Source organism: Anopheles stephensi, chromosome X, assembly GCF_013141755.1.
Source record: "Anopheles stephensi strain Indian chromosome X, UCI_ANSTEP_V1.0, whole genome shotgun sequence".
In the NCBI taxonomy this organism is placed as follows: domain Eukaryota; kingdom Metazoa; phylum Arthropoda; class Insecta; order Diptera; family Culicidae; genus Anopheles; species Anopheles stephensi.
The window spans coordinates 1,365,620-1,377,760 of NC_050201.1; the positions used below are offsets into that span (position 1 = coordinate 1,365,620).

At 47.3% G+C, this 12,141-nt stretch overlaps 1 protein-coding gene across 5 annotated transcripts in view; it reads right to left on the reverse strand.

Moving 5' to 3' along the window:
• Positions 1-12,141, reverse strand: part of LOC118502944 — a 30,841-nt gene that overhangs the window by 14,737 nt on the left and 3,963 nt on the right. For all 5 annotated transcript variants that reach the window (XM_036035717.1, XM_036035698.1, XM_036035725.1 and 2 more), the window contains one exon: positions 4,290-4,432. In XM_036035717.1, coding sequence (XP_035891610.1) covers positions 4,290-4,432 — 143 coding nt within the window. The remainder of the gene's footprint in view (positions 1-4,289; positions 4,433-12,141) is intronic.

Sequence of the window (12,141 nt, forward strand, 5' to 3'; positions counted from 1 at the left end):
TTTCGCGGAGGTCGTGAAGTGCCGGGGTCAAAACCTCACTAAGACATCATATCAAGACGCAATATTCCAATGCATTGAACACCCTGTACATACATCAAGTTTTAGATGTCTTCGAGCAGCAAATAGGAGAAATGTAAGGAAATTGTTTTCTTTTACCGGAAACCTTTTTAAAAAGCATCCTGCCTCACCGGGGATGAGCTAATGACTCACTCAGTCACTCACGGTTACAATAATCACCCTTTTAAGACAAAAAGCTTTCGGTGCAATCAGGTTCAGTGAGAGGATATTCCACGCCGGATGTTTGTGGTGGATGGATGACGTTAGCACGCCAACCCTTGGAAACCTTGGTTCCTTGGCGATTCTAGCGGACATTGAATTCCGGCCAACCAACCCACCAAATTGTCCTTGTTAGCGATCCATATTATGCTTGGCACACAAGTGTTTGTACGCGTGCTTGCATGGACCCTCGTAATGGAACGATTTTCCCACGGCAAGCATCGTAAGTATGTTTGATCCGCTATTGTGTCGTCCTTTATCTGCGTTAAGTCAATGCCAAACTCCCAACTCCGAAGGATTTATCCCGTAGTTATGTCACGATGTCAAGGTTATCCTCATCTTCAATAAGTATTGCATAAGAGAGCGTTCTCTCTCTCTCTCTTTCTCTGGGGTAGATTTTTCTTTGTTTGTGTGGCTTTATTCCAGCACTCCGGAGACGTCCGAATAAATTATTATAATAAAGATGATGCGAATCTCCCAACGGCGGCAAGTGATGCCGAGCAAACAGAAAAAAAAATGCTGATGCTCCAGCGAAGACACAATTGGCTTCACAATATTTTCTCGCTGTGAGGACGTGCAAGAGTTGGCAAACAAACCGATGTGTAGTAGCGGGCGACCGCTCGTAAGTAGCTCGTAATGAGGACAATGATGATTTACGCGACACTGACGAACGTACAAAAGCCGCGCGGAAGAAGAAACGCCACACAAATTGCTGTCCAAAGCCATCGTTCTTCGTCTTCGGCTAAATCAGCTGGCCGGGCAAAAAACAGCACCCACCCTCAAAAGAAACGTTGTCAACGTCGTCACCCCAGCAGGCGCTCGATACGTTCGCGAGCGCGTGAAGTGTTCGGTAGCTTGGAGTCAGCTTCCAAAACTCCAAAAGTGTCCGGGTGGGCTTTTTGTCGATCGATTCACGGCCACGGCACGCACATGAAAGTGAACCCGGGATGGGTGGTTGCCAGTTTGTTTGTGTTGGTGTGCTCTGGAGACACGCTGGATTAGGGCGCGAAGATGATGCTTTTGTGTTGAGCTGTGTGTGGCGTGCTTGTGGTTAATTAAAATTTAGCAACACATGCGCCAATATCTCCACGAGGGAGTGGGGGAGGGCAGGAGGTAGAATAGGAAGGGGGAGGGGGGGGGAGGGAAGTGAGTTGGGGTGAGAATTATTTCCAACCGTACAAGCGTGTGGTGGAGAATGAAATAATGAAATCTCGAGATGCTTTGCTTTCGACAAACGGTACACTAATAAAACACATTTCGTTTCTGTTTGAAGGAACCGCTCCAGGAAGGGATGGAATCAGAGGGCAGGAGTGGTGGTGTGAGAGAGGACGAGACGGCCACCAACGAAGGCAAACGTGCTGGCTTAGCAAAATCTGCGTAAGCTCACGCAAGCTATTACTCACCCGATCGGGCGAGCTAGTCAGTCGGTATCGGCCCCATCGGACCCCCTGAATGGTAGGCAACCCCGCATACAGCACCATTTCGGGGTGTGAGGGCTGAGGCAGAGAAGCAGTAGAGGAGTGCTTTACGAGCACTACTTAAAACATTTATTATTTTCAGACGCGTACAGCAAGTAGCAAAGCGAGTAGTGCTTACGTTTGAGTGTTTGTAATCGTGCACTATGGGCCGAAACCGAAACTAAAAAAAATATCGCTGCAGGTCAAAAATTATTAAAAAAAGCGTCCTACACCTAGCAAAGCTTTAACCAAAATAGGGACATGCTCGGCTTGCCGTTTCTGCCTTTCTTTGACTTGATTATACCAGTAGTTAAAATATCGAGCGTGCGTATAGGGAGGCGGTTTCTGGATTTGATCCCCGGTCCTGCCTGGTGAAGATCGGAGCTGCAATTGCCCATCGGACCACCTCCATCTTCAAGAAATGGGGTACAACTGAACAGAAAGAGTTTTCAAGATTATGGTGTGAGATATTTAGGCTAATGAGTCTCTGCAAAGGTTATCGAACGGATCCTGGACCGTCTCTGCTCGAGACCAATTTTATCCTCTACTTCCGCCTTCCGTGGAGAATTCCTTCCTATTTTTTTCCTTCGAAATATGTTTGACCACCGTTTGCTATAGGCCGATACCACAGTGCAAATGGACGCACCGTCTGAATGGTAGCTGACCCGGCGGGAACATCACATCACATCGCCTAGTGGTTTCATTAGATTGTGCACCGCCATCGGGCCAAACCTCATCGGGTGCCATTATGGAGAAGCGGAATGGAAACGTATAAAAATTAGCAGCGTGCGATAATGCTTCCACAATGAAAGTCATTCCCCATTCAAGCGCCAAAAAGAGGGGCACGGAATGGATAAATGTGGACCCCGTACCAGCACACGACGACAAAGCACTGTGGGGAATTTTAAATGGAATGTTGCACGATTTGGCTGGCTAAAAACTATGCGAAACGTGGAGCAGCACCGTCTGTGTCTTGCTCACCAGCGTCTTCTTCAGCGAACGTACGGTGATACAAATTCATTAGCGCGAAAGCATGGCGTCAGTACACGCACCACCCAAATCCCCCTGAGGATGAGATTCCGGGCAGGCGAAGATGGGGATTTTTTGCGGATGAAAGGGTTCCGCGTATCAAAGCATAGCCAAAACCAACAGCAACAGGCACCAGCACCAACGGGAAGATGCTACTCGGGCAAGACGCCTTTTCTCTGGGCAAAATATTCCTTTGTGTTTTTTTTTTCTTTCTTCGCGTACTGTTGGTTTTGAGATTCTCGCCAGCAAACAATGTTCACAATGCTGGGGGTTTCCCGTGGAAGATGGGATGTCCCGTTGTACCGGTGACACAGCGCAGCGGTCGCACGTTCTCAAACACAAGCGGGCACAAAGAACCTGATGTCTGAGGAACAATGGCGGAACAGTGTTCCCTTTGCACAGCATAACTCTCTGGCCCGCAGGGCGCATAATGGAGCGCCTGGCAAACAGCGAATAACAACGGTGCCATTGTTTGTGTGTCACCATCCGAATCCGGTTCCACCCACATTGCTGGTCCGGTGTGAAATTAAACGCTTCCCGGGACGGAAACCATGTTGGTTGTCGGACGCGTCACCCGATGCGTCGGTTGCAGCATACGGCGAACCAATTAGCCGCTGTTGTCCGGTGCCGTGTCCAGGATTTCTTCCTCACCACACCAGCCATTTTGTTCTGTTTCTTTTTGCAGTCCACACTCAACCGATGGTTTCTGACCAGGCTGACCTGTGACCTCTTGACGTCGGACGTATCGGTAGCGTGTCCCTTGGCAGGTTTCTGGAGAGCGATCTCGGTTGGAAAAGTTTTCCCAGCCTTTAAAACCATTTTGCCCTATCAGCTCGAGCCTTTTGCCGGACCAAGTCCATTACGGTCACCGAAGGTTCGCGGCACCACCAATGTCCGGTATCCACTTTCATGACAAAACTTTCGACGCCGGGTCTTCGACAGGTACGCGCGACTATCACCGTACGCCGTCCCACATCTGCTCCCGTTTAGCTTGTTTTGCTTCCTGTTTGCTAATGCGGTTGCCAACGTTAAAAGCCTTTCCGGGCAGCAGTAGCCGGTGAAAGTTAACCGTTCGTTCGAGGGGGGAAAACAAAAGCGAACACATACCGGATAGCATATCAGTGGGGAGTGGTCGTTAGGACTCCTTCCCGTGTTACTCAGGTCATCCGTACTGGCTGCAGGACCAAGTATCGGGTTTTGGGGTCAGGAAAAGTTTATTCCGACGACGACGACAACGACGACCGGTCGTAACGCCGGATGTGCAGCGTTACACGAAGAATGACATTTCAGGCGGAGCTTCAGAACTCTATTGCTGTCAACCACTTTAGGGGGGCTTCTAACGCTCGTAAACAAAACGATTCGCAGCGAAGCGTCCTAGCATGTCCTTTGTGGCGATAAGCCCTATATATAGGGATCCTGTTGATTGAATTCACTTGACTTGTGTCGATGCGCTCGCGGAGTTTGATACGTGACCGAATGCGGGCATGTGACAGGCAAGTTCTTGCCATTCCTGCACGCGAGACTTACCTGGAACTGGCGCACATCCTCACGGCGACCCTCCCGTACCCATCGTACCGGATGTTTGGAATCGCAGCGCAACGTTAGGTTGCGGCCCTGGTCCACCACATACTCCTCGAAGATGACACCGAATGACCGCGTGACGTAGATCACTAAATGGGAGAAAAAAAAAAGAAACACACCAAGAAAACGCAAATTATTGGAAATGAATTCCTGCTAACGTTGGTCAAGTTTGCAACACAGTCCATGTCAGCCAAATCAAGCGAAGGACCACGTATAGCGCAACCAACCCGTGGACCGAATCGAATCAATAATCAATCGCCAATTTACATTGCCCTCTGTCTCTGTCTGTGTGTATGTGTGCAGTAAAAAGTTGAACCAGAAAGGAGGTCACCATCAGAAGGGGGGGTAAGAAAAAAATCCCCCGGAAATGAAATTCCAACATTCCAGAAGGCAAGTTGAAAAAGTCCTCAGATATCCAGATTCTGAGGAACTTCACGATATCCACCCCTTTTTTTTGCCGATATTGAAGGGCGTTGTTTGCGATTGGGTCCGGTTAAGCCTTCCGGTAACTTCAACTTTGATGGAGTCTCTCGTCTAGGCTGCAAGGTAATCTACTACTCGTTTGTTTGTCTGTGTGTGTGAGGCTCAATTATTAATTCCGACCTCACCCCCAAGCTACCATATTCATATCGAAACCGCATTCCAGTTGATCACCCACGTGAACAGGAATCGATCGACTACTGAGCAGGACAAAATTGAACCTTTTCAATAGTGCCTCGGAGCTGTGGAAGGCTTTGACGAGGTGTAATAAAAATTGTACCCGTTGCCGCACGACTTGATGCCTTCCGGTCGACCCAAGCGCCACTCAGCAAAAGAGTTGAAAAACTATTCTTTTAATATACTGAACCCAACCAGCCCGTGGTAGGCTTGGTCGGCGAGAGGATAAATATTCCCAAAAATGCCAACCCAACCACCAGCTCGACTCTAGTGATGAGGGTGACGAGAAAAAAAAAAACGAACGCCTCATAAAGCAGGCGAGATCGTCGGCCTGGCCGGTCTGGGCCGAGTCTGGGAAAGCGGCTGGAAGGCCGCGGGAAGGGCAGAATCGAATTAAAACTGGACGGCAAAGAACCGAACAATTGGATTAAGTCCCGGTGAGCGGGACTAACACCAACGGGCCCACCCCCATAGTACAGTTTAAAACGCACACCAGTTTCCCCACGAACCTTGTTGCGTTTCCCGTCTCCAAACCATGGGTTGTCCTTAGATTGGGAAAGTTGTTTGGCAAATAAATTAGCAAAACGAACCATAATCCAGTGCGGGCCGGAAACCGGGCCAGCAAAACGGTGAGCGCACACACCAGCACCAGGACGAGGCCTGTTCCGATTATAGTAGGGCGAAATATCGATCTGCCCTACCTGCCGGTCTCCAGCTGCTTGCACCAACACACCAACCAAGCAGCTGGTGGCTCCCTGCTAGCTCGAAATCGAAACGCAACAACCAAAACTAAAACTAAGGCAGGCAAAAACCCCAACTACACACACACACACACAGGAGGTTACAACAGCAACAAACAAAAAAGTGAAGGAAATCAAAATGCCACCAACTCGGGGTTGGGTTTTCCCACCCAGTAGACACCGGCCTGACATTACGTAATGCATTTCGCTCTGCGTTGGAACCACGGTTACCGAGGTTTTCAATTCTAGTTCAACAGTGATGGGAGGGGCGGAGGAGGTGGGTGGGAGGAAGAGGGGTGGGGATTTCCTTTTCAAAATGCAGTGAAAAGGAACGGGCAAAGGTGACCATTCTCACTATTCGGTAGCATGTTTTTTATTGCTTGTTTCGCTTTCCCACCAGTAGTTTTTCTAAGGACATCAGCGTACAGTGGTGCCAAAGGTCCTTGCTGTACACACGGTCGCACGATGTCTACTTTCAATTTGTTCCATGACTGTTGAATGTCGATTTGTAATTATTGATTTTGAGCGATTGACCAAACCAGACCGATTGAGGTAAAGCTGACCATGGTTTTAAAATCGGGCTTAGGATGCTTTGTTTTTGGTAGGTTTAATGGTTCATCAGAATTTATTTTCGGTCCAACTAAAGCTGTTGTCGAGAACATGAGTCAAAGAACGGAAAGGGTTACCTCCAATGAACTTGAGCTCTTGAGATATTCAGGATAACGACTACCGTGACCTGCAATAGTTCTCCGGTAGGGGTTTAAAAGGATTAATAGGGATAATTAAGTGTATGGACAGGGATGTGTGGCCAGAGCGCTCTGGTTAATCCTATCCCAAGATCTTACACAAGGATACAGAAGCAGGGATTATTGAAGTTTCTGCATCATCACTAATGGATTCCGTAGCTGAGGAGTTAAAAACTGTCTATGCGAAATCGAAGGACTCCGGAGCACATACATTCAGCTTGGTCATCAAACCAAGATATATAGTCACTGTTTGCCGGCCTTACAGTTGGTTAAGAGATGATTGAACAACGATTGTTCATAACAGCGAAGTAATTAAGGAAGGTCTAGGAAGCTGGATTCCCTAGACGCACCAAGAGAATGGTCTCAGATGAAGAACAAGTACAGTAGAGAAAGTCCTGATTTTAAACATTTGAGGACGAGGCTCCAAAGTTGTGACACAGAACGGGAACTCTCTCTCACTCACTCTTGGTCCCTGTATCGGCTGTTTGTAATGGACATTAAACGGCAACTTGTTATCGACAATAACTACTACGTCACTGTGAACTATGAAAACTGTGGTGAAGAACATGCGACATTCGATTATCCCCCGCACACAAGAGTTCAACCATTCACTAACTTTAACTTGGTGAATTCTACGTGAAGTCTACAGTCTTCACAGAGCTCCAACACAACTATGGTTCCTAAAGTTGTGAAGTAGTTGGAAACAGAGCTCGCTTTTCCTGGCAAAACTTTCTTCACTTCAGAAACGGCAAGACCCATTTCTGGACGGCAAAAAAGCGGGGGAAATTTGGGACAAGGCCAAGTCTACAGAAGGTCTACGATGTGGCTATGCATTCCTGGAAAGTTACTGTTTGGTGTGCATATTGGTGTGCGGGACCGTCATCGATCCATGCTTCTTCCGGCATCTATACTGGCGAGGTCATAATCGTCAACATGCTACAGGTACAGATGATTACCAACTACTTCTGGTCTAAACTAAACGCGATATTTTGAGTGAGAGAGGCCTATCACTGTCACACTAGAAAAACGAACCACCGCGCTTCTGTGATTTAACCCCATTGAAGAATTTCTTACGAGGTCTCAAACTCATCAATGCCCTCAAAGCTAACATTACACAAATCATCCACGAGATTCAGCCAAAGCTATTCCTCTTAATTGATTAGCAACTACGATCGAGCCACACAAGCAGGGGTTAATAAATGGACAAACTGCACATAATTGAGGTCTAGCCGGTGCAGTAACTCATTAGATACAATCAGGCCAGACACTAAAACTCTCACCATTGCTCTGTCTCGTTGCAATTGCTTCATTCAGCACCAATCGTCATCGTCAATCGGGGACATTTCGTTTTACAACACGCTCCCAATTTGCTTGCCGACAGCTCGTCTACCCTCCACTGGACAAGATCGCATGGGTGCGATTAGGGGAAGATTTAATTGAGAACGCACTAATCTATTTGCTGTGAACATCTTCATCAACTGCATCATCATCATCATCCATTTAGTCAACCGAAGAAAGCCCGAAGTAACGGACGTGTTTGACCGATTGCATACAATCAGGCGTCAAACACACAAGTAGGCGGAATATTGTCCATGTAGCGTAGCCACATACGACACCTTTTTTGTTTCAGCGGGCTTGGCACCTTATTAATCTCTGTCTGCCCTGTCAAGGCTCATTTATCAAGAAACAAAAAGAAAAATCCCCTCCGAATGGAAGGAGCAAAATATGGTCCAAAAATAAATCCAAAAGCTTCACCGCGTATTTCGATAATGGCGACAGCAGGCGAGTGTCAGAAGTCACATCAAATGTGCTATTTTCGTTGCTCATTCATTTCCTTTGTTGACGTGCTTCATTCATTTCGTCACCTTTGGCAGAAACGCCAACAGGAACGGTAAGGGGTTTTTATTGCGGTTGGTGTTCCAATCTCCTGTGTTCTTCCTCATACCTTCCACCGGCATATCGTCCATATGCTGGAGATGATGGGAGGGGCGAAAAAGCTCGATTTTGCTTTCGATTTTCTCACATCGTTAACCTTTATCTGAGGGTCCGCTTTGAGGGTTTTTTGAGGTTCCTCACAATATCCAAGCGGCAGTTAAAAGTCAGGTTAAAGGTTAAACACAGATTGCAAAAGTGTTACCCACTTTGTTTTGTCGAAACAACAATGAACGAATCCATCAACCGTTCCAATCAGCGTCACCAACGTTCGTTCAACAGGCAGAAGGGTAGGAGTCCTTGTTGTTCCTGGTTAGGCCTTATTTTGACACATACGTGGCGCGCACAGGCTCCGACCAGAAAGAGGCCCGGATCGATTTTTCTCCCAGCCCTATCCCACAGTGTTCAGGGTGGTACATTATTGATGTTTCATTTGGTGCGGGTGTCCGGGGGTTTTTTAATTCGTTTTACTCCACATTCCACGAACTTCAATTCACGCCTCCGTATATTCAGATCGCTCGGATCCCTGGAAATACTACACGGTGGGTACGTGTGTGTGTATAGTAAACTACTATTTCCATCTGTTTTGTTTTCAAATGGGGTAAAAACAAAACAAAAATAGGACAGCAACTTTCATCAGCATGCTCACAGCACACAGCTAGGATCGCTTGTTGCTTCTCGTCGATGCACAATGCCACACACACACACACACACGGTGTCAATGAGCTTTTCCTGGCTCACGACCAGCGCACCGCGGGCCGCTCCGGCAGCTGAAGTGCAACCGATAACAAAAGGCTAGCCATCCAGCAGGACATCCAAACCCACCATGGGCATCACAATTATTGAGCGCACCAAGACTCTATTGGCGGCTCGATTGTGCCTGGTTGTGTCGTTGTCATTTTGTCAGCATCAGCGCTTACATAAGCGACGGACCTGTTGCTGGAGAGAGTGTTGGAGGTCACTCGGGGAAAAAAGAGCAGGGATTGAGGGGGGGGGGGGGAGGGGGAGGGGAAACAATAACGAACCCATCTCGGGAATGGCAATATCCTTGCCTCCTATACTTCAACGTTTGGAAGTTGGAAAATCTTGACCCGGGTGGTGAGTCCAGGTCGACTCTGTCAATCATGGCGATGGGTAAGCAATTTCCAAGCATCACATAACCTCCGCAGAAAGGGTTCCACACTTCAACGACCTCGTCCAGGAATAATCATCACCAGGACCAGATTTCATGAAGTTCTCAGTATGACACGATTGCGTGTGTTAATTTGGGCGCTGTCTTCAACCCAATTATCATTATCTTGTTGTCCGCTTGGGTTCGATATGTGTTGCGTGCCCAGGTGTTGGGACAATTGTGGTCCCCTTTTCTTCTATCTGTTCCACCCATCAGGCAACACAAATGCGTAAATTGTTTCGTGGGAAAACTATAACGAGTTACAAATCGATATACACACCCTCCGAAACGATACTGTCGGCTCATTAAGTGGCCCTAGCGCTCCCCTTCGCTCGTAGGGGTATGAGTTACCAAAGTTTCCGAGTATCTCCCTCAAGCGCTCGTTATCCGACACAGGTAGGTTACGGGAAGCGATCGGGATATACCCGGTGCACCAAATTGATACTGACAACGTCCTGTCAAAACTCAACGCCTCAACAACGCGCTACCGTACCGGAGAGCCCAAGGCACACAGCATCCGAGAGCTTAGGCTAAACTAGCTAGATTATCCCTTTTAAAAGCAAATGCGCTCTGCCGACCCGATTACCCTCTTTTCCTAGCCCACGTTCCAAGAAATCCCAGGTATCGAAGCGCAAACCTCCGTCAAACCGTTTGTGACGGTCGCTCCAATGAAAGGATCCACTCGAAACGAACATGGGGTACATCCGGATTCTGGTAGAGGGTAGCGTATGAATGATTAATTGATCGGTGCACGGTAGTTGATATGCGGCATTCGGGCATTGACGGGTAGCAATGAATGTGTGGGACGACCGGGACTAACGTGAGTGAATGAAGTGAGGATGATGAATATATCCACGGGAAGCTGCGGATATAAAGCGTTATTATTCATATGGGTGAAAGCACCGAGCCACTTCACATCGGGCTAATATTTTTGATGAATAATCAATGTGCTCAAAGAGGATTTTACAAAACGAACGTCCGGGGGCACGGTTCGGGGCGGAGCTGTTTTTAAGTAGATTTGGAACAGGTTCTAGTAATTCTTGCACCGACAGCTTAATTCTGTCACATTAAAGTGATCCTTTAATGCAGGGATCAATACACTGCGAAACTGAGAGCCACAGATATTCAAGGCCGATGGGTGAGTTCTGAGCTATCGTTTCCAAAGTTGGATTGGATTAGAAGCATGACTTTTTGAAACTATTTCTTGAGAATTGCTTGAGGACTTGTGTACTACAAACATATACCATAGACTTGTACTGCTACAAGAGTAGTTGGATCGTTGGGTAGTTTATAAAGACTTTGAGTTATTAGACTTCATTCGTCCCTCAAAATTTGGACTGCATTCCTCATAGTCACAGATTCTAGACTCTATCTAGAATATATACAGATCTATTGCCTTCTGTACTTCTCAACAGACTAAGGGCCATAACAAACTCTTTCAGACAAGTATCTCGTGATGGCCAGTAATTGAGTGTTCCTTACAATTTCTCACAACTGGTGGCCTTTCTTCTCTTTCTTTAACCTACAAAAGGTGACTCACTCGTATGCTTCGTTGCAATGAAGTATAACCCAATCCCCTTGATCACCTCAATCATCGTCTCGGCTGTTATTGCAACTCTTGAGGCACTTGCAAGGATTGAGCTCAAGAACAAGAGCTCTCTACAAGAGCAGACACTTGCACTCTATCAGCGAGATGCCCGGAGAGATCTCCGGCGAGATCCAGATTCCTTTCCTACTTTCCTACGTGCTGAAGTAATCTTGGCCCTTTTGAGCAGTATCTTCTGTGTGATGTGATCGACTCTGCCTGTGCTATGAAAACGACCTTGCTCCCACGAGCCGGACGCGCAATCAAACGCGCATCTCCACACGCCCTTCCTCACCTTACTCCACCCCAACACAACAGGCAGATTGAGATGCCCCGTAATGCAGCATAAATCACATCAATTTGCATGCCCAGCCAGCGGCTTGGATCGTGGTGTAGATTCGCGGCGATTATCTTGAACGATGCCGGTTACACCGCGCCAAGGTCAAAACAATGAAGCGCACAGAGGAAGGAACAACACCATCACCACCCATGCTAACCGCTAGTCCCGTTGCATGCCTTCAACCATCGATGGGTTGTGTGCGGGTGGTTGGAATGATTTAATTTGAAAATTAATTAAACAACCATAGGGCAGCGATGAGCTCAAATTCCAACCGACCTGAACGGACGTTTGATCCGCAGATCTTTCAAATCGATCGCAATCGATTAAAATCTGTGTGCGTGAGTTAGTGGTGTGTGTGTGTATATATATAGCTTAACTCGAGGCATAACAAAAAACAACGCAGCACTTTTTTCCCTAGATATTGGAGATTTGTGGAGCAACAAACTTTTGACGATTGAATTTCGAATTGGATTGATGTAAACATCGGCTAGCAGAGCCGTAGCATATGGACTAGGCGGATGGGTAGATACAGATGCAAGCACACAACAAAAAATACATGTGATGCGGTATACCTACAATTATTATGCTAAATGAATCGTACCTCCAGGAAGAAAATAAAAAAAGGAG